Source organism: Meles meles, chromosome 1, assembly GCF_922984935.1.
Source record: "Meles meles chromosome 1, mMelMel3.1 paternal haplotype, whole genome shotgun sequence".
Lineage (NCBI taxonomy): Eukaryota > Metazoa > Chordata > Mammalia > Carnivora > Mustelidae > Meles > Meles meles.
The window spans coordinates 199,692,230-199,710,603 of NC_060066.1; the positions used below are offsets into that span (position 1 = coordinate 199,692,230).

The 18,374-nt window shown below is 49.0% G+C and overlaps 2 protein-coding genes across 3 annotated transcripts; both read right to left on the minus strand.

Moving 5' to 3' along the window:
* Positions 1-43: 43 nt before the first annotated feature.
* LYPLA2 (lysophospholipase 2) lies at positions 44-4,642 on the minus strand. 2 transcript variants are annotated; one of them, XM_045981485.1, is made up of 10 exons: positions 4,504-4,642; positions 2,899-3,001; positions 2,571-2,602; positions 2,375-2,440; positions 1,857-1,904; positions 1,674-1,744; positions 1,453-1,526; positions 1,275-1,376; positions 999-1,190; positions 44-911 (listed from the first exon to the last, which is right to left on the minus strand). In XM_045981485.1, the coding sequence occupies exons 2-10, from the start codon at positions 2,974-2,976 to the stop codon at positions 861-863; spliced, it is 714 nt and encodes a 237-aa protein (XP_045837441.1). In that variant the 5' UTR covers positions 2,977-3,001; positions 4,504-4,642; the 3' UTR covers positions 44-860. The 2 variants fall into 2 exon arrangements, with proteins under 2 accessions (XP_045837441.1, XP_045837450.1); XM_045981494.1 differs by having other exon boundaries at positions 999-1,172; positions 4,504-4,641.
* Positions 4,643-6,663: 2,021 nt separating this feature from the next.
* On the minus strand, positions 6,664-13,506 carry PITHD1 (PITH domain containing 1). Its single transcript, XM_045980290.1, has 6 exons — positions 13,216-13,506; positions 12,530-12,573; positions 12,095-12,172; positions 8,955-9,059; positions 8,167-8,275; positions 6,664-7,611 (listed from the first exon to the last, which is right to left on the minus strand). Exons 1-6 carry the CDS (start codon positions 13,411-13,413, stop codon positions 7,510-7,512), a joined length of 636 nt encoding a protein of 211 aa, XP_045836246.1. The 5' UTR covers positions 13,414-13,506; the 3' UTR covers positions 6,664-7,509.
* Between the last annotated feature and the right edge of the window lie 4,868 nt (positions 13,507-18,374).

Below are 18,374 nucleotides of genomic sequence, written 5' to 3' on the forward strand. Positions count from 1 at the left end.
TGCACACAATCAGTCTCTACCCCTTGAATAGAATCATCCAGCCTGAGAGTTGAAGCAATTTAATTTTATCGGAATCCAGGACACAACAAGAAAAACACCCAAAACCACATGGAGACAGAAGACGAGACACAACTCCTCCCCCACCAACCCCCCTGGCGCTAGAGTGGGGACAACGTGTGGGGTAGGACAGCTGGGGGAGACCTTGAGCCTCAGTCCAGCCCTGCAGGCTCCAGGCCTGCGGGGGAGCAGGTTAAGGGGAGGCAGGGCCCAGCCCCCACATTGGGGAGGCTAAGGGAAGGCCCCCTTCAAAGGACTCTGCCCCCCCACCAATACCCCTGCCCAGGGGCAGGTAGCCCACAGGAGCACAGGGGCCCAGGGCCATGGACACATTCATGATTGAGAAGCAGCTGGAGAGAAGGAGGAGAGACACACGATTATCTGGGCAGAATCACTTGGGGGTGAAGTGGTAGGTGGGGCCTGGGAGGGCCCCATGGGCCAAACCCTGAGGTCACAGGAGGGGGCCCAAAGCGGGGCTAGTGAGTGAGGTCCTGAGTGAGTGGGTCAGCGGCTGGGCCCCTTTCTCCCGCTGCCTACAGCCCTGCCCAATACTGCTGCCAGGGGGGCCTGCCTCCAGGGACACGGGAGAAGAGGACACCCCACCCCTTGCTGCAGAGAGCCAGGAGGCTGAGGCCAGGAAGGAAGGCCTGGCCAGGCCTCAGCCCACCTGCCCCGGAGGCCTATGGAAAGAGGATAGGTCAGGGATGGTGGGGACGGGCTCGACCGGCTCAGATCCAAGATGGTGCCGCGCGTGCTGGGCCCCCCAGGAGCTGGGGGACTGCGCTGGAGGCCAGCGCCTCTGGTTAGACAGGAGGCAGCAGCTTCTCAAGAAATTCCTTCACAGCTGCCATCTCCTGGGGGTGAGGAGGGATTGTGAGAGGCTCCCAGCTGGAGGGAGGGGAGAGAGGGCTCAGAGCAGGAAGGGGCCCCTCATCACTGACCTGAGGACAAGAGCTGTGCATGACACCTGGGTAAGTCTTGAACTGGACCCTGGCAGGTGTGACAACAGACCGGAGCTTCTCAGCCGTCAGGGCCCCGAACCGTACTGGAACCATGGGGTCCAGCTCCCCATGGCACTGAAGGATGGCCAGGTCCTTGGCACTGCCATTGGCTGCCTGTGGGCCAGATAGGACCTCCAGGGCAAAGCCAATGCTTCGGCACAACTCCCAAGCCACCGGAGCCTCAAAGGGCAGGAGTAGGGTCGCAGAGACACTCACCTGGGGGAAGGCCCGGTGCAGAGGCAGCCAACAGCTCAATGCCACGATGCCAGCCAGAGGGTGGGGACAGGTAAGGGCCGTGTAGAGGGACAGGGCCCCACCCTGGAGGGAGGAGAGATTGAAAGGTCATGAGGGCACAGCTCACCTCCCACCTCCCACCCCCTCTGTCTCCCCTCACCTGTGAAAAGCCTCCCAGGACGATTCGATTGGCAGGAATCCCATTCTTCATCTCGTGCTCAATCAAGGCCTTGACTGGGGGAGGGGACATGACTGGGTAGGGGAAAAGCCGCTGGGGGGCCCAAGGAAGGGAGCCAGACACTGCCCAAAGCTTTCTTGGGGGGGGGGGGGGTTGTGGAGAGAGGAGGGTGGGTGCTGAGGAGGAGCTGGGTGGGGACTTACTGTTCTCTGCTGCCTTCTTGATGCCAGCCTCGTCCTCGGGGGCATCTGGACTCAGCCCCATCAGGTCAAACCTGGGGGAGGAGAGAGGTGTTGGCTCCTGGAAGGCCCTGGCCAGCCCCCTGCAGCTCTCTCCATTCCCATCCTTTCTCCCCGGCCCCCCGCACAACACACCCACCAACTCACCAAGAGGGCATCACCATCTTCATGTTGAGGGTCACAGGGATCCGGGGTCTGGGGAGGGGCAGCAAGAAGGGTTATCATGTGCAGAAGGGACGAGAAAGCCACAGCAGAGAGCCAGGAGGGGGCAGAGTAGCCCCTGGGGGCCCCTCCCAGCAGGCAAGGCCTGTGTTTAAGGTGTTGCCAGGCAACCTGCCACGTGGGGCTGGAGGCTGTGGCTGGGGCACCAGCAGAGCAGCAGAGCCTGACACTCGGTGCGACGGGGTTCCAGCTCAGTGGGTGAGTACTTGGGGAAGGGGCCCAGGATCTCCTGGGTCTAGGAGATCCCTCTAGGAGGACCTAGGGCTGGGGGCTGGGGCTCCAGGCTCCACGGGAGTGAAGGCTGAGAATGGCACCTCTTACTGCTCTGGGCCCAGACTGCAGGATGCAGCTGGCAGGAGAGAACAGGCCTGAGACCACAGGACCACCCCCCGCCCCCAGCTGATCCCCAGCCTCAGCACCTCCCTTGCTGGGGTGACACTCACGCATGGGGACAGATGTACTTGACGTGAGGGAGCCGGATGGTGGAGAGGGCGTCAGCCCAGCTGTGCCTGTAGGAAGGGGAAAACAGCACCGATGTGGGGAGGGAGAGAGGAAGGGCGCGGACCCCCCCCAATCCTGCCCATTGGGCCCTTCCCCACCTTCCCAAGGAAGTACCCCCTCCCTCTCCAGGTCACTCACCCTGTGTCTCCAAGTCCATGTAAAAAAATAACCTGAAAAAGGGTCAGATGGGGAGGTGGGAAGAGGGCAGTCACCACCCTGCTCTCATTTCCCTTCAGTCCTCCAACTTCGGGCCACCCCCTGCGCCCCCAAGGACCTGGGGGGAACTGTGGCAGCAGCCAAAGAAGCTATTAACCCATCACCCCCGGCTTCAGTTTGCTCCCTTCTCAACCGCATCACCTCCATTTTTCCCCACACTCCTTCCAGCCAGTTTCCCCGGCCGGGCTGGGGGCCAGGATGGGGGCCGGGCTGGGGGCTGCTGAGGGCGGTTGCAGGTGGGGGGCCTTACCGCGGCCGTTTCCCGCTCAGCTCCAGACACGGTGGCAGCATCGGTGAGCAGGGGCACAGACATGGTGTTACCACACATACACTGCAGGCTCCACGGCTGGGGCCTGTGCAAATTCAGGGGGAGCGGTCAAGAGCAGGACCAGGCAGTGGGGAAAGACTCCTGATACAGGAGAAGAGCCTCAAACTGAGGGCCCAGACTGTCAGTGCCCCGTAACACCCTAGGTTCTGTCCCAAGGTGCACCAAGAAAAGACAGGCAAGGCAAGGCAAGCAAAAAGTCTCAGGCCAGAGCAGGTAGGAAGTTTGCCTCCCTTCCAGGGCTGAAAAGCAGAGGAAGCCACCCTAGTGCCCCTGGTTCTGGCCCACCACATAGCCTGAGCTTGCTGGGGATCCAGAGGGGCAGAGGGAGGGCTGAGGGGCTGTGGGGGAGGGGAGCCAGGGCATCCCCTGCTGTTCTGGTCCCCCCACTAACTGCCTCCTTCCTGCTCTCTGATCATCGTGCCTCTAACAGAGCCCCGGGTTCCCTCCTCCCCAACTCCCAGCCCTACTGGGAAATGAAGGGGAGAAAAATGCCAGAAAGTGTGCTTTCAGACCCTAACCCCAACACCCCCCCCCCACATACACATTTTCTCCAACCTCCCCCTGCCCCGACATACAGCCCCCACCCGGCCTTCACAAGCAGTTTCTGGCTCAGCCATTCCTAGAGCCCCCGGGGCTGCTCATGTCCCCAGAACGAGGCAGAGACTCCCATCCACTACCCACCCCATAACTGGCACCCCACACCCCACTGAATGCCCCATGCCCCACTGCTACTGCTAGTGCCCACTGAATCCAACCAGGTCCCCCCGTTTGACCATGCTCTGGGACTCCCAAGCGCACAAAAGAATGTGAGGCTGGCTGGCTTCTCCACATATTCAGCATCCTCCAAAGTCCCCAGAAGCTACCTGCCCCTAGGTGCCTAACTTCCCAGTGGTGTCCACCCCCCCCAACCCTTCCCACAGCTTCAACCTTCCATCCCTGACCCCGAATGTGCCTCTCCATGTGGGATCCCTCACCTCGGACCCTGGGGTCCTTCTTCCCACACAGGGATGCACCTTTCGCCCCAAGCTGGGATTCCCTTCCTTCCTTGCTGGGAGACTTCCACCTCTCACCCCGGTTCCCCCTTCTCAAAGTGATGCCTTCCCCCCTGAACAGGGAAGGGAGCTCCCCACAGTAACTACTTCCACCCTAAGCCAAGGGCTCCCACTCTCCACACTAGGAACGTCTGTTCTGACCGAGGGTCGCTCCCTCCCTACAGTGACATTTTCTACCCTGAGCCAGGACCCTCTCTTCTGCCCACAAAGGGGTGTTCTACTTTTGACCCCGGGGAGCCCCAGCCCCACAATGGGATCTTCCAGTTCCGACCCTAAGTCCCTCCCATCCTAGCCGGACGCCTTCTTGCCCCTCTCTACCCGCAAAGTCCCCAAGACCGGCCAGCGCCTCTTCGCACATCACTCCCCACCCCCATCCCTCACAACCGCGGTCGCCTCCCCACTCGCCGGGACCCCCGCGGAGATCCGGTCTCCTCCCCCCACCCTCCCTCTGTCGGCTGGCCCCGGACAAGGGTACCTCCACTCCCTGGGGGTTTCGAGACCTCTCGGGCGATTCTCCTCTTTCTCCTGCACAGACACACTCTCTTCCCCCTCGGCCGCCCCCGCCGGAACTTCCGTTCGAGTCCCGGGAACCCAGCCATCGCGCTGCCGGAAGTAGCCTGGCCAGCGGTACGGAACCCGGAAGTGGGCGTCGGCGATCCGCCAGATAGGAGCTGCCATGTTGGGTACGGTAGGGCCACTCCCCATAATGAAGCCACCGAGTCCCCGGCAGGTTCTAGGCAGCGCGTCGGTAATTCCCGCCTGCTACCACTGCCCATGCGCCTCCTGAAGGAGAGCTATGCAGAAGAGCCAGCGCTTACACTAGCATAGTTTCGGATGGATCATACACTGGATGGAGGGCATCATGCACTGAAGACATCCTTAGTGGCCATCTCGGCCTCCAGTCTTATTCTAAAGATGAGCAAACCAACGCTCAGGGAGGGTAAGGAAACAGCAATTTCAGGATGACACTGTACTGCTGCCTCTCTGCACCTGCTTCCTGACCTGTAACACGGTGATAAACACCACCCTGCCTACTTCACAGCTTTACTGTTAGGCTCAAATGAGGCCGTGTGGAAATGCTTTATACACTGTAAAATTACAGCGTGAGGACTTAATGACTAAAAAGAACCCTGGGAAAACAACACATATCACATCAGGACAGCTGGAAGGAAGCGTTGTCTTAGCTCTGCCCTTAACAAGCAATGCCTTGTGGACAGGGCACAGAATACCATCAATGAGCTCCCGTTGTTAAGAACAAAAGGGCTTCATTTTGTCCCTTGCTACACTGACAAAGTGGAAATGGGCTCCAGGACCACAGAAAGGCTGGAAAGGGAAGCTAACTGGGTTGAAGGGCTATGTCCCTAAGAGAACATGTGGGCATCTACAAACAGGAAATGAGTGATGCTGCTACCTCAGCAGCTTAGGACTCATTCTCCCAGTATAACCTACAGTAGTTCTCTTGAACTGAAAGAAAACAGCAAACTTGGTACTTTTCCAGACTGAGAGGCAGTTTGTCTGAAGTGCTCAACAGGTCACAAAAACAGAGCCTAAAATACCAGGATTCTGAACAGGAAATCTTTTGAGTCCTGAGGACTGCAACAAGCCGAAGAACCGGACTGGATGTCAGAAAGGGATGAGTGTGCCCAGACTACGTAATTGCCAGCCACCCACCCCCTGCTCCGGGAGCTCTGCTAGGTCTGCTTATAGAAGAGTAAACAATTCCTCCTGTACCCCCAATTGCCTGGGACCCTGGGGCACTTCAAGTTCTTGTACAAATTCTTCAGAGTGAAGTTTCAAATTCAGAAGCCCAGTCCCAGGGCCTGCCTGCAATTAGGCTTTAATTAGTGGAACTAATGAAGGGATAGTCTGCTCTAAGATTTCCTCCTACTCCAAATTTTAAAACATAGCCTTTATTTTTTTATCTCCAATATGATCCAACTGAAATAAAGAGGCTGTGGCTGAGGAGTGGGACCTTTAGAGCATCAAGAATTGCATTTGCACCCTGGTTGATTTCAGGTTACATTTTAGAAATCTTGAGGCTTGACAAAGCTTGGTGGTGGCAGGCTTTCCCTTGGACAGGCTGGAGAAATAGTATGGGCCAACACTTCAGAGGAATTTTCTCAAGAGGATGAGATTCAACACTAATTCCCATTATTCACTGTTTCTTTTTCTGCGAAGGAAGAGAATACTGACCATCTCAAATCCCCTCATTTTAGATACTTAAACTGTCTCCAGTTGTTGTCTTGACTTACAAAATTTAAGTCCAGTCTTGGGTCCGCATACGCTGCTCACTTACTTTCTTTGCTCTCATTTCTTCTGGTGAGCTCCGGAATCTGTTCTCCCTTGTTTTGTAAATGTCACTCCACAAGTTACTTCCTCTCATGAGAATTGGACCATGGTTTGTAACCTCACCTTCCTCTTTACAAAGTGTGTGTGGGGGGGGGGGGGGGCGGTGCAGGGGTGTAGGAGTGTTTTTAGTCCACTGTACCTTTCCTGGAGAAAATGATCTAGTCTTAAATTGTGGCACTATGACCTACTTAGTACAAAACAACAGAAAATGTCAAAGTTCCATACAGTTCCCAGTAAAGTAAAAGTTTCATCAGTACTACCGAGAAATCAAAAGAATATACAAACATTAAGTCTGGCAAAGATTTATTAGGAAGCTTATTGGTTACGGTGAATAAAAACCCATGAACAGAAGAACTGAGATCTCCAATATTGGGCATTGCGCTTACGACACTAGTTAGAAGCTAATAAACATTAAGGATGTCCCAAGGGGAATCTTACATAAGTCCCAATCTTATCCAACCAGGATAACTCACAAACACTGAAACGATGCCCATGCTCTCCCCAGACTGCTTACCTAGGCAGTAAGAAAAAAGACCTCCTCAAGCTATTAAGCATCATCAGGTGATTCCTGCTCTTCTAGCTCTAACCATGGGACACTAGTACATGACAGACAACTCCAAGCTGGGCAACTTGACAAGAATGCTGAACGCTGACAGGAAGAAGGAGCAAGCAGGGACAAGTATTTCTAGCTGGAGACCCTCGTGATGGCTAACAGAAACACAATGCTGAGGGCTTCAGAAAGTTTACTGGAGCCCAGGAAATAGTTTCCATTTTTTTAAAAAAACAAGTCACACAAAAATCCTGCCACAAAGCAACAAGACACTTGGGATCCCATGGCCACACTGACTGGAAAGACAGACATTACCCAATGACTGCCAGGTGCTGACCAGCCCAAGATAACAATTTCTAGGCCCTAGAGAACCATGATTGTCCTCAGCACCCACACTACCCTCAGATACCCCACGGTGGCGTGGTATCTTCCATAGGCCAGGTTTCTGCAGCAAGCCCCAAAGACAAAGCTTGGCAGAGGCTGTGGCACCAACTCTCTCTGGAACCCTATCTCTCTGTCCTCCCCAACAGGATGCTGTACATCTTCATCGACACAGCGCCTCTGTGGGAGCCCTGGCCAGTCTTAGGAAATGAAGTGTGTCTGTGGGGTAACCTGATGGACCCTGTGGTCTGCTGGGTTGGCTGATGCTTCGTAATTGCAGATGGTCACCTCATGTCGGCGAAGCTGGAAGAAAAGTGAGAGTCTGGGTCAGCTGGTCATTTCCCAGACCACACACTGGAGTAGTCCTTATTCAGGTTCATTTCTGGAAGTCATCACCTTCCCCCTTCTGAAACTTTTATCCTAGGAAGACTGCAAAGATCACTATCAATGATTCACCCCTAACTCAAAAGATTTATTCCCCCACTATTATGGTGCCATCATGAAGAAGAGGACCTTATCTATCTTGTTGATTGTCTTATCTCTGGGTACCTGGAACAAGAAAAGTTATCAAAAATGTCAATGAAGAAAAGAATCTCAAAGTGAAAAAAATGAACTGATATCAACTGTATTATTTTAATTCCCTTAAAAATACCTATGGCCTGTCAAAAAAGAGATGGACTGTTTACAGAAACGAAACCAAGAAAAATTATACACAGATTGAAAGCAAGTGGTATCTCACTTGCTCTTTTTTCCTTTTCTTAGAGCATCCGTATCACAGCAAACAGATGTAATCAACTATATGTACGTATGTAGGAGGCGGTGGGGGGGAGGTTAGGTATGCTTCCTGCCCCTTCTTACCTCAGTCCATTCTCCTCTCAGACCAATATAGAAGACCTTGGTGGTATCAGCTCCAAAGTTTTTTGAAATATGAATTGAGAGATGATAGACGTTTGAAAAACGAGAAATTCTAGACAATGAAAGGAATGGAGAGAGAAGACACAGGTTAAAATTCAATGACTATCTCACCACCAGGACAAAAATAACAATTTCAGCTCCAATTTGTGGTTAAAACCCAGGTAAATGTTGGAGAACATTTGGACTCTTATATATCATTCTTCTCTTCTGGACAAGAATTGATTCAGTGGAAACTGCCTGAGTATCTACCAGGTCCTGCTCCAAGCAATAGGAATAGAAAAATGAGTCAACGCTGCCCTGCCCTCAAGGAGCAGGAATGAGAAATGCTGTCTGACCAGGCAAGGATTCTAACCCAAGTTTGGTGTTGATCTCACCAATCTTTCCGTTAGGAAAAAGAACCAGGTGGTCTTGGGTAATGTGGCCTACTGTAAACCCACTATGCAAAGAGGAATTCTGAAACCATCTTTCCCAAGACCCGAGGAGATCACTCAGAGCCGTCAGCTTACAGGTTTAACAACTATGGATAGCACTCCTATCTCTGCCAAAAATTAACCAAGCTAAGGATCAAGTTTCCTCCACTGTTTGAACTCATTTCTCATGCTAAGAAAGCAGGAAATGGGCCAAAATTAAACTGCAAGCTCAGTAAGTGCTAATGCATGTATGTTCACTGCAAATGAACACCTGCTGTTCCTCAGGAGACGCCAGAGAGTGGAGACAGGCCAAGTGCTTACTTTGTAGCATACTCTAATTCTCCCGTAAGATCCCGATTCAGACTAAAGGTCTGATCTGGCTCCCTGTCTGTATCATCAAAGGACATCTGTGGAATGTTTTTGTACCTGAGAAAGAAAAGGGAAAAAAAATCAAGAAATGTGCCTTATCACACTGTGCATATTTTTCAGCTTTTCAAAACTCCTTATTGACTCAACTGCCTTCAGTTTTATCAAAAGGAGATCAAATTTTAGGAATGTCATTTTACTGGCATTTATACACAAATATCTTTAAACCAACAAGAAAAGAGCTGAGAAATGCAACATAAGCCAGTGGCATCTTTGAGTGGGTTAAGATCACATGAGAAGCAACACACAAAGAGGAGGCTCAAACCAGGTCACGTGCAGCAAATGCATGGAGAGAATCAGCAACTCAGCACATTCAGACCAAGCTGAGGAGGTTAAATAAAACAGCTTACTCATGGGAGAAAAAATACTTTTGGCGGAAATCTATTAAACAAAGTTAAGAGGTAAGAGCAGGTAACTTAACCCTTGAGCAATTTTTGTGTTCAAAATTACCCTATATATTGAGTCCTCTTACAGTTCTTTAAAAAATAAAATAAAATTTGGGGGTTTCCATTCTGAAAAGAGCACAAAAGTCTGCCAACTCACAACGAGCTTTGGAAAGTCAAGTAAAACTGCTAGTGAAGAAAAAGTTTTTCAAAGAAATATCTAAGAAACAGCTGTCTCCTCCATAACTCACAGTTTCTAAAGACCTAAGCCACACCCCCACCATCTCTACAGTGTTTTATTAACACACCCACACAGGAGGGGCCTAGACATTAGGGGCAACAAAACACATGTAATTTAAGAAACCAAATGTTTGCTTCAAAGTGTTTCTAAGAATGATGCACAGAATAATAACAGTGAGCATTTATGAGTAGCATTACGACAGGCAGTGTAGCACTGTAGTTAAAAGCAGTGTCTCCGGAGCCAGACTTCTAGGTTTGAAGCATGGCTCTGTCACTTACCAGCTGTGTAATTTTGGGCAAGTGATTTAACCTCTTTGTATCTGTTTCCTCACTTATAAAGTGGGAATAGTGATAGTATATATCCCATAGAATGATGAGATTAAACTGAATCAATTCTAAGATATGTATACTTTAAAATTTTATGATGGAAATTTTCAAATATATACAGAAGCAGAGAGAAAAGTACAATGAATACCCATTTATTTATCACTCAGCTTCAATAATCAATATTATCCCTATTTCCTATCACCCCCATTTTGTGCTTGATATTTTAAAGCAATCCCAAACATTTCATTCATACTTTAGTATTTCTTTTTTTTTCTCTTAAAAGATTTTATTTATTATTTATTTGGCAGAAAGAAACACAGCAGGGGCTCCTGGGTGCCTCAATGGGTTGAGCCTCTGCCGTTGGCTCAGGTCATGATCTCGGGGTCCTGGCATCGAGCCCCACATCGGGATCTCTGCTCGACAGAGAACCTGCTTCCCCCGTGCCCTCTCTGCCTGCTGCTCTGCCTACTTGTGATCTCTCTTTGTCAAATAAATAAATAAAATCTTTAAAAAAAGAGAGAGAGAGAGAAATACAGCGAGAGAGGGAACACAAGCAGGGGGAGAGGGAGAAGCAGCCTTCCCACCGAGTAGGGAGCCCAATGTGAGGCTCGATCCCAGGACCCTGGGACCACGACCCAAGCCAATTTTAGTATATGTGCTGCCGAAGCGAGCACACCACGACCCAAGCCAAAGGCAGACACTCAACGACTGAGCCACCCGGGCGCCCCTTTAGTATTTATTTCTTAAAAGTAAGGATTTCTTAAAATACCACTCTTAAAATGATACCATTTTACAAAAATTAACAATGGACAATAATTCCTTAAAATCATCAAACACCTAGTCTGTGTTCAAATTTCATTAAGTACCAACTTAACCTTTCTAGATGTGTCAGCGGCATGTCACAGTTGAATAAGCAAATTTTTTAAAATTAATGGCGTATAAGAGAATTACAATGAATGACACCTGAGATCTGATAAAGTGTAATATACGTAAAGGACCGAGGTCTCAGAACCAAGGACTATTTAAGTATTTGTACCTGCCCTACCATAACTGGACATTTACTATATTCCAGACTTACTGTAAACTCTTTACATGTTATGTATCATTCAATCATCTCCACCGTCTTAAGAGGTTCACAGTATTACTATTGTCATTTTACAAATGAGAGCACTGAGATAAAGAGAAGGAATGCCCCAAAGTCATGCAGCTCACTGGTGGTACAGCCAGACTTTGAACCCAAGCTGTTTATTCCAGAACCCACTCTTCACCACAAGGCAACACAGACTTCTAGTTTTCTCAAGTCTGTCCATCTCCCCAGTAAACAAGTCTCCACAAGCATTAATTCAAACGTACTGTTTCCTTAAAATGATTAAATATGTGGGTTTGGTTTCAAATTCATGTTTCTAACTTTCAAAGACAGTATCAATTGCTTAAATTTCTCACTTAAATTGACCAATTTTTCAGGAAGAAATTTTTTTTAAGTATAAAGTTCTTCTGGTATTTCTTTCTCTACCACTCGAAAAAGTTACCCCCTTCTTTTGGGAAGGCTATGCTGGACTGAGGCAAGCTGTCAAAAATGGAGTACGAACCCTGGCAGCAGCAGATCCAGTGTTACAAGAGGTTTACAGAACTTTGCTAACTAAAGGACATGCACATGCAGATGGAGAGGTAATTCCGTGTCAATGAAACACATGCTAAGATTTTAACCGTGTGAAATAACAAAGTAAATTTGGAAACTAACCCTGAGAGTAGAAACCATAAAGATCATTGAGATCTGCAGCTGGGTTACTAAGAAAACAGCAAAGTCATCAACAATTGGCATTTATAAGATGCTCTCTCGATGAATGGTGTCACAGCAAGTATTTTGAAAAGACACAAGCTACTGGCCCTCAAGATGCCTTAATCTAAAAAAAAATCGTTAAATCAGGAAGAGAGAAGTGTATTCTGATGCAGAACAAGACCAAGATTTGAACGTAGGGGGATATTTCACCCAGTAAAAAGGAAGAAGTGTATCATTCTGGAATAAAGTGCTACCAGAGAAAAGAGAACTAGGAGCTTCCTGAGGGCCTCAGCCTCGCCACTTACAGTCTCATCTCAGAGGGGTGTGAGTCATCGTCTTCTCCCATTATAATGATGCCTTTGAGCTTGACATTGCCTGTGAATCTGCCAGAATGCAAAAGAAGTTGTCAACCTGGGTATGAACTTTTGAATAGCTATGGGACCCTGGACAAGACCCTTCCCCTTTCTGGGCTTCAGTTTAACGCATGTGTCAGACTTGTACGAGAATATTTCTAAGATCCTGTCTGCCTCTGGCATTCTGCAGTTCTAAGATATTTACCTTGACTCCACGGTTATCTTTCAACAGATACATCTTTATGCTTTCCTCCTCAAACCCACCACTGTAATTTCTCCCATTTCTAGAAACAGATGTGTGGCCTCGACACAACCAATGAATGAATCCTAAGAAGACAACTGGGTATAGCCTATCTAGCCTGAGGCAAACACCAAGGAGATACTTACGGAATATTAAACAGAAGCTCTTCATCTGCATCACTTTCAACAAACTGGAGGGGACGGGGAGTGGGGAGGAGAAAGCAACAAATATTTGCTGAGAGCCTACAATTTCAGGCGTCTTCCACCCTGTTCTATGACTGGAGTTCAAGGCCAATAGTCAACCTCCCTGGCTGACCTCTCTCTGGGAGGGTTCTTCAATGGGGAGCCCCTGAATGAACTTCCAGACCCAACTGCTGAAATTGTGTGTAAAAATCCGTGCCAGAGCGTTCAAACAGCTCCGTGACCCCACAGTGGTAAATGCTCTAGAAAGGGTAACACGCTTCTTCCGCCTCGCCTGTCTTTGGTCTGCATCAGGTGATATGATTAGGCAGTCATTGGGACTAGCAGTTAAACAGTAGGGAAAACGCCCTCACGGCCAGCCTCCGCTACCTCCTGAAGCTCTGGAAGAGAATACTGACTGTGTAAAGCCAAAGCGCCCCTTCCCCTCTCTGGGCCTCAGTTCCTCTATCTGCAAAACGGGAAGACTCGACCCTGTTTTCTTCCCAGGGGCAGGGCAGGTGACGGGCACGGGAAAGCGCTTGGCAAGCGGGCTGTCGTTATTTTTAACAGCAGCACTGAGGCCGACAGAGGAGACGGGAGGCCCCGCGCGGGTCCCCGCCTCGCCCGCCCGCCCCAGGCCCCGGAAGGCCCACCTTGGAGCGGTCGGTCCGCTCCTCCCACGGCTTGAAGACGCCGCGGCCGCTGCCCTCCCGACTCTCGTTGAGGCACTGCAGCCGCTCCAGGTCGATGCGCAGGTAGAGGCCGTAGGCCAGGCCGCGCTGTTCGGGCGGCTCCTCCCGCTCGGCGGCGCAGCGACAGCCGCCCCCGCCGTGGCTGTGGCCGTGCGACATGGCGACGCCGCCGCCCGCGCGTCCCCTCAGCCTCGCCGCCGCCGCCGCCGCCACCCGCACTGCGTTCAGCCCGCTCCGCTCTAGCCGCCAAGCGCGCCGCGGCCGCCGCGTCGTAAAAGGCGCCCCTGTGCGGCGCATGCGCCCGGAGAGAAAGGGGGCGGGGCTCGGAGAGGGTTTGACGCTTGACAAGCGCTTGCAGGTGCCAGGGCGTCAGACCTGGAGGGGGATGGTATGGCTCTCCCCGCTACTCAGGTGTGGAAACTGCAGCTCAGAGAGATTAGTCTCCCGTTCCGAGTAAATGATGGGGTTGGGATTAGAATCCTCCTCCTCATTAGGCTAAAGTCTGTGCTCTTTTGCCACCAAAGTTTTTTGGGAGTTGGTCGAGGAAAGCGTGAGCAGTGATAAGGCACGGAGGGTTGGGAGCATAACGTTATCGCCGCTTCACATGTGCACCAGCAGGCCTGTAGACTCACAAACTCACTTTCATAACCACTCTCTTCATAGTGGGCTTAGCGGTCGAGAGCAGGCTTCACGGACGACCGGATCTGGAGACAAGTCCTGGGTCTGCTGCTAACACTGTGACGCTCTCAAGTCATTTTCCCCATCTCGAGACTTCGTTTCCTCGTCTGTAAAGTGGGAACGATAACATGTTTCATAGGATCACAGTGAGTATTACATGAGATAATGAACTTAAAGAACTCTTCACAGTGGCTGACACATGGTAAAATTTCAATAGCTGAGTCAGATCTTGGTTCAAATCTAAGAACCGTGGACTTTCTAGCCATGTGGGCTTGGGCAAGTGACTTAACGTCTCTGAGTCTCAGTTTACCACTGTAAAGTGCAAGGATCGGACTAGATGACCTTTAAGTCCCCTTGCCATGTGACATGTCAGCGCAGTTTTTTCAAATGGCTGTTTGTGACCCATTAATGGGTCTTAAAACCCATTTAGACGGTTGTGACTAACATTAAAAAAAATAAAATAGTGTATGATTTTAAAATTCAGAATATATCACACAATTTATAGAATTTTGGTTCCAGTTTGGGGTTTGTGTACTCAGGTGCAATGTAAAGTGTTTTTCATATTGTGGGTTGAAGTCAAAAGAATTGGAAGCCAGTGTTTAGAGTTGAAATGATTTTGGATTCAGAGGAGAGAGCAAGGAAGAAACCTCAACGTGTTTTATGTGCTAGCTTAGAAATCACATATTGTCAATTCCCGGATATCCCATGGTTCCACAGGTCAGCCATATTCAAAGTGTGAAGAACCTGTGTCAGGGTACAAATAGCAGGAGACAGAACTCATTAAAGGTTGGCCACCACACTACCATCCATGCTAAGTGACCATGGACAATGTCTTTCATTTTCTGTTATACTTAATTGGTAATTTAAGTGAAGATAAAATTCATCTCGGATTTTGAAGATATTGCTGTTTTCTTCTAGCTTTGAGAAGTACACTGCCATTCTGATTCCTGATTCTTTGCATGGGTGTCCCCCTGTTCCCTTTCTGGAAGCTTTAAAGCTTTTCTCTTGGTCCCTGGTACTCTGAAATGTGATGATGTTGTGCTTTGTTGTGGCTTTTCTGTGAGTCACTGTGCTGGAGACCTGATGGACCCTTTCAGTTTTGGAATCTTAGAACAAACAGAACGTGAGCATACAGGTTAGGACATCTGCACACAGGTGCACAAGGCCCTTGCAGAAGAACGCACTTAGGGGTATGAAGGAAAGGGGGCATGGGGCTACCGTCCTGCTTTTCTACCTTCTACCACCCTCTAGAGCAGAGCTCTGAGAAGCCAAGAAATTTGAATGTGGCCTTCCAGGTCATTGTGAAGGTTTATTTTTCAAGGTAGCCCAATAGACTGTATTTCATTTAACAGTTCATGAAACCCATTTGCAACTTTTTAAAAAGATTTTATTTATTTGGGAGAGAGACCGAGAGCACCATTGGGGGGAGGGGTAGAAGGAGAGGGAGAAGCAGACTCCTCACTGAGGAGGGAGCGCCCTGGGATCATGACCTGAGCTGAAGGCAGACGCTTAATTGACGAGCCACCCAGGCGCCCCTCATTTATAACTTTTTTTTTAATATATATATTTTTTAATTTGACAGAGAGGGAGAGAGATCACAAGTAGGCAGAAAGGCAGGCAGAGAGGGGGAAGCAGGCTCCCTGCTGAGCAGAGAGCCCTATGCGGGGCTTGATCCCAGGACCCTGAGATCATGACTTGAGTCGAAGGCAGGGCTTAACCCACTGAGCCACCCAGATGCCCCCATTTATAGCTTTTTAAGTATGCCTCCAAGGTGTGTACTTTTACCCCAGTCCTGCAAATACTAGGTATGGCTTGCTGGGCAAGTTGCTTAGTTACTTAGTTGCAAGTTACTTAGTTATTATTGCCATTTGTCATACCTAAAATGGCAATAATAATAATAATAATAATAATAATAATAATAATAAATTCTGTAGGGTTTTACTATCAGAGTAATGTGAGATCATGCATGGAAAATGTTTGGAACAACGTCTGTAGGAAAAAAGTTAAAAAGTAACTCACGGTTGCTAAGAGCAAGACTTTGGCTTAACGCCCCCTTCTGGTTGAGTGGGAAAACTGCAATTGCTTCAAAGGGCCGGATTTGGCGGAAACCAGGAGTTGCAGAGTAATTCAGCTCTGATTTGGGAATAAGGCCCTTTTGCCTCTGCTTACTGGGCTTACTCTGCCTGTCCCTTCCCTTGAACGCCTATGCTGCAGGGGTGACTGAGAACAAATGGAAATTCTCACTAACTTCTAGGACTCTGTGGGATAGGTAGGAAAAGTTTCCAATTTTTTTTTCTTTCATTCTCCGATTCATTGGGGATATTTCTGTGGTTCAAGGACTGCTAAATTTGTATCTTCTCACCCGTCTTAATTAGGCTGGGAGGAGAGAACCGTTTTCTTTTGGTTGCCTCTGTGTGGCAAGCTGAGAATGTGGTAAAATAATCTCTAATAACCACATGGCACTGATAATATGCCAAACACTTGGCCACAAGGTCCCTAGGGCTTTACTTATATTGTGTTTTAAACTTCATAATTGCGGGTGTCCTATTATGATCCTCACATAAAACTGGATAAAACTGGAGCACAGAGAGGCTTAGTGACTTGCCCAAGGTCACACGGCTGATGAATATTGGAACCAGGACTTAAACCCAGGCTGTCGGTACTCTTAACCACACTGAACCTTTTCCAAATAGTAATTACCATTATTGAGTATTTCTGAGTGCCAAGGTGAGACCCCAGAACTCAAGCTCTTAACCACCAGGCTATACTTACCAGCTGGGTTACCTTGGATATTCATTTCCCTCAAAGCTTCAGTCGTAACAACAGTCCTTTACTAAACGCCCATTCCATGTGGGGTACGTCAACTTATTCATCATCAACATCCTGGCTAACATGTCCTGAGCGCCTTCTATGTGCCAGGCACTGTCTTTGGCATCTTTATACGTTTTAACTCATTACATCATTGTATAATAGTTCTGCAGGGCTGATGTATTTTCCTCATTTTTGGAGGAAGAAACAGACACAGAGAGGTCAAGGGACTTGCTTAAGGACACACAGCTAAGTGTGTGATTTGAATCTGAGTGGCTTTGTAGATTACCTGGGGGTCCAGGCTGTTGTAATTGCTTTGGGAGTCTTTGATGCTGTTAGCAAATATTTCCAGTTCTCTGTGTCCAGGCACATGGAGGGGTTGTACTTCCTTATCTCCTTGAATTTCGGCGCAGTCAGTGAAACATGGTAGAAATGACGGCTGTCACTTCTGGACGTAGCTTAGCGGCCCCTGCAATATTCTTCACACGTCCTGAAAAACATAGCAGCACAGGTAGTGCCCCCCTTTGCCTGGGTCCCTGAGAAAGGATAAAGCAGAGCCCCATCAGACCCACAAAGAACATGTAATGTGAGAAATAGACCCTGTCATTTGGGGCCACTGAAATTGGGAGTTGTTACTACAACACGACCAAGTCCAGGGTTCCCCATCCTCGGTACTATGGACATTTTGGGGCCGATAATATGTTGCTTTGGGAGGCTGTTCTGGTGCTGTGGGATATTTAACATTTTTTTGCCAAGTGTCTTGTTAGGGGCAAAAGTCAGGAATGACCTCCAGCCTAGCCTAACAGTCTGAGTATCCTGCCAGTCCTAAGCAGACCCCATTTAGGCATGATTTCTTTGTTTTATTTGTTTATTTATTTAGAAGATTTTATTTATTTATTTGAGAGAGAGAGAGAATGAGCATGAGAGAAAGGGAGACTCTGAAGCAGAGTCCACACTGAGTGCAGAGCCCGACGTGGGGCTGGATCCGTGTGATCACCACCTGAGCTGAAGCTAAGGGTCAGACGCTTAACTGAATGAGCCACCTGGGGGCCCCTATTTATTTTAATATGCTGTTAGATTCTGCTAGTACTTAGGATAGTCACGTCAATATTCCTAAATAAGATTGGTCTGTAATTTTTGTTGTTGTTCAGTCTTTATCCAGTTTCGATGTCGGTGTTATACTAACTTCAATAGCATTTTCCTTCCTTTGGTTTGCCTTGGAATAGTTTAAGTGGCCTTGGTATTATCTGACTTTAAAGTGGGAAGAATTTCTCTATGAAACCGGCCATCAGGAGGCTCTACAATTACTTCCCTGTTTCTTCTGTAACGACTCTGTTTCTACTTGACATCTCTATAGGAGTCAATTTTGGCAAGTTTACACACACACACCCACCCACCCACCCACCCCCCGGAGCATTATCCACTTCATATAGGTTTCCTGATCTGTTTCATGTATTTGTGGCCCAGGACTTTAAAAGCTGGGAAATTTTACAAAGACGTGTAGATTTCCGGGGGCACTTGGGTGGCCCAGTCATTTTCACATCTGCCTTCGGCTCAGGTCACCATCCCAGGGTCCTGGGATAGAACCCCTAGTTGGGCTCTCTGCTCAGTGGGGAGCCTGCTTCTCCCTCTGC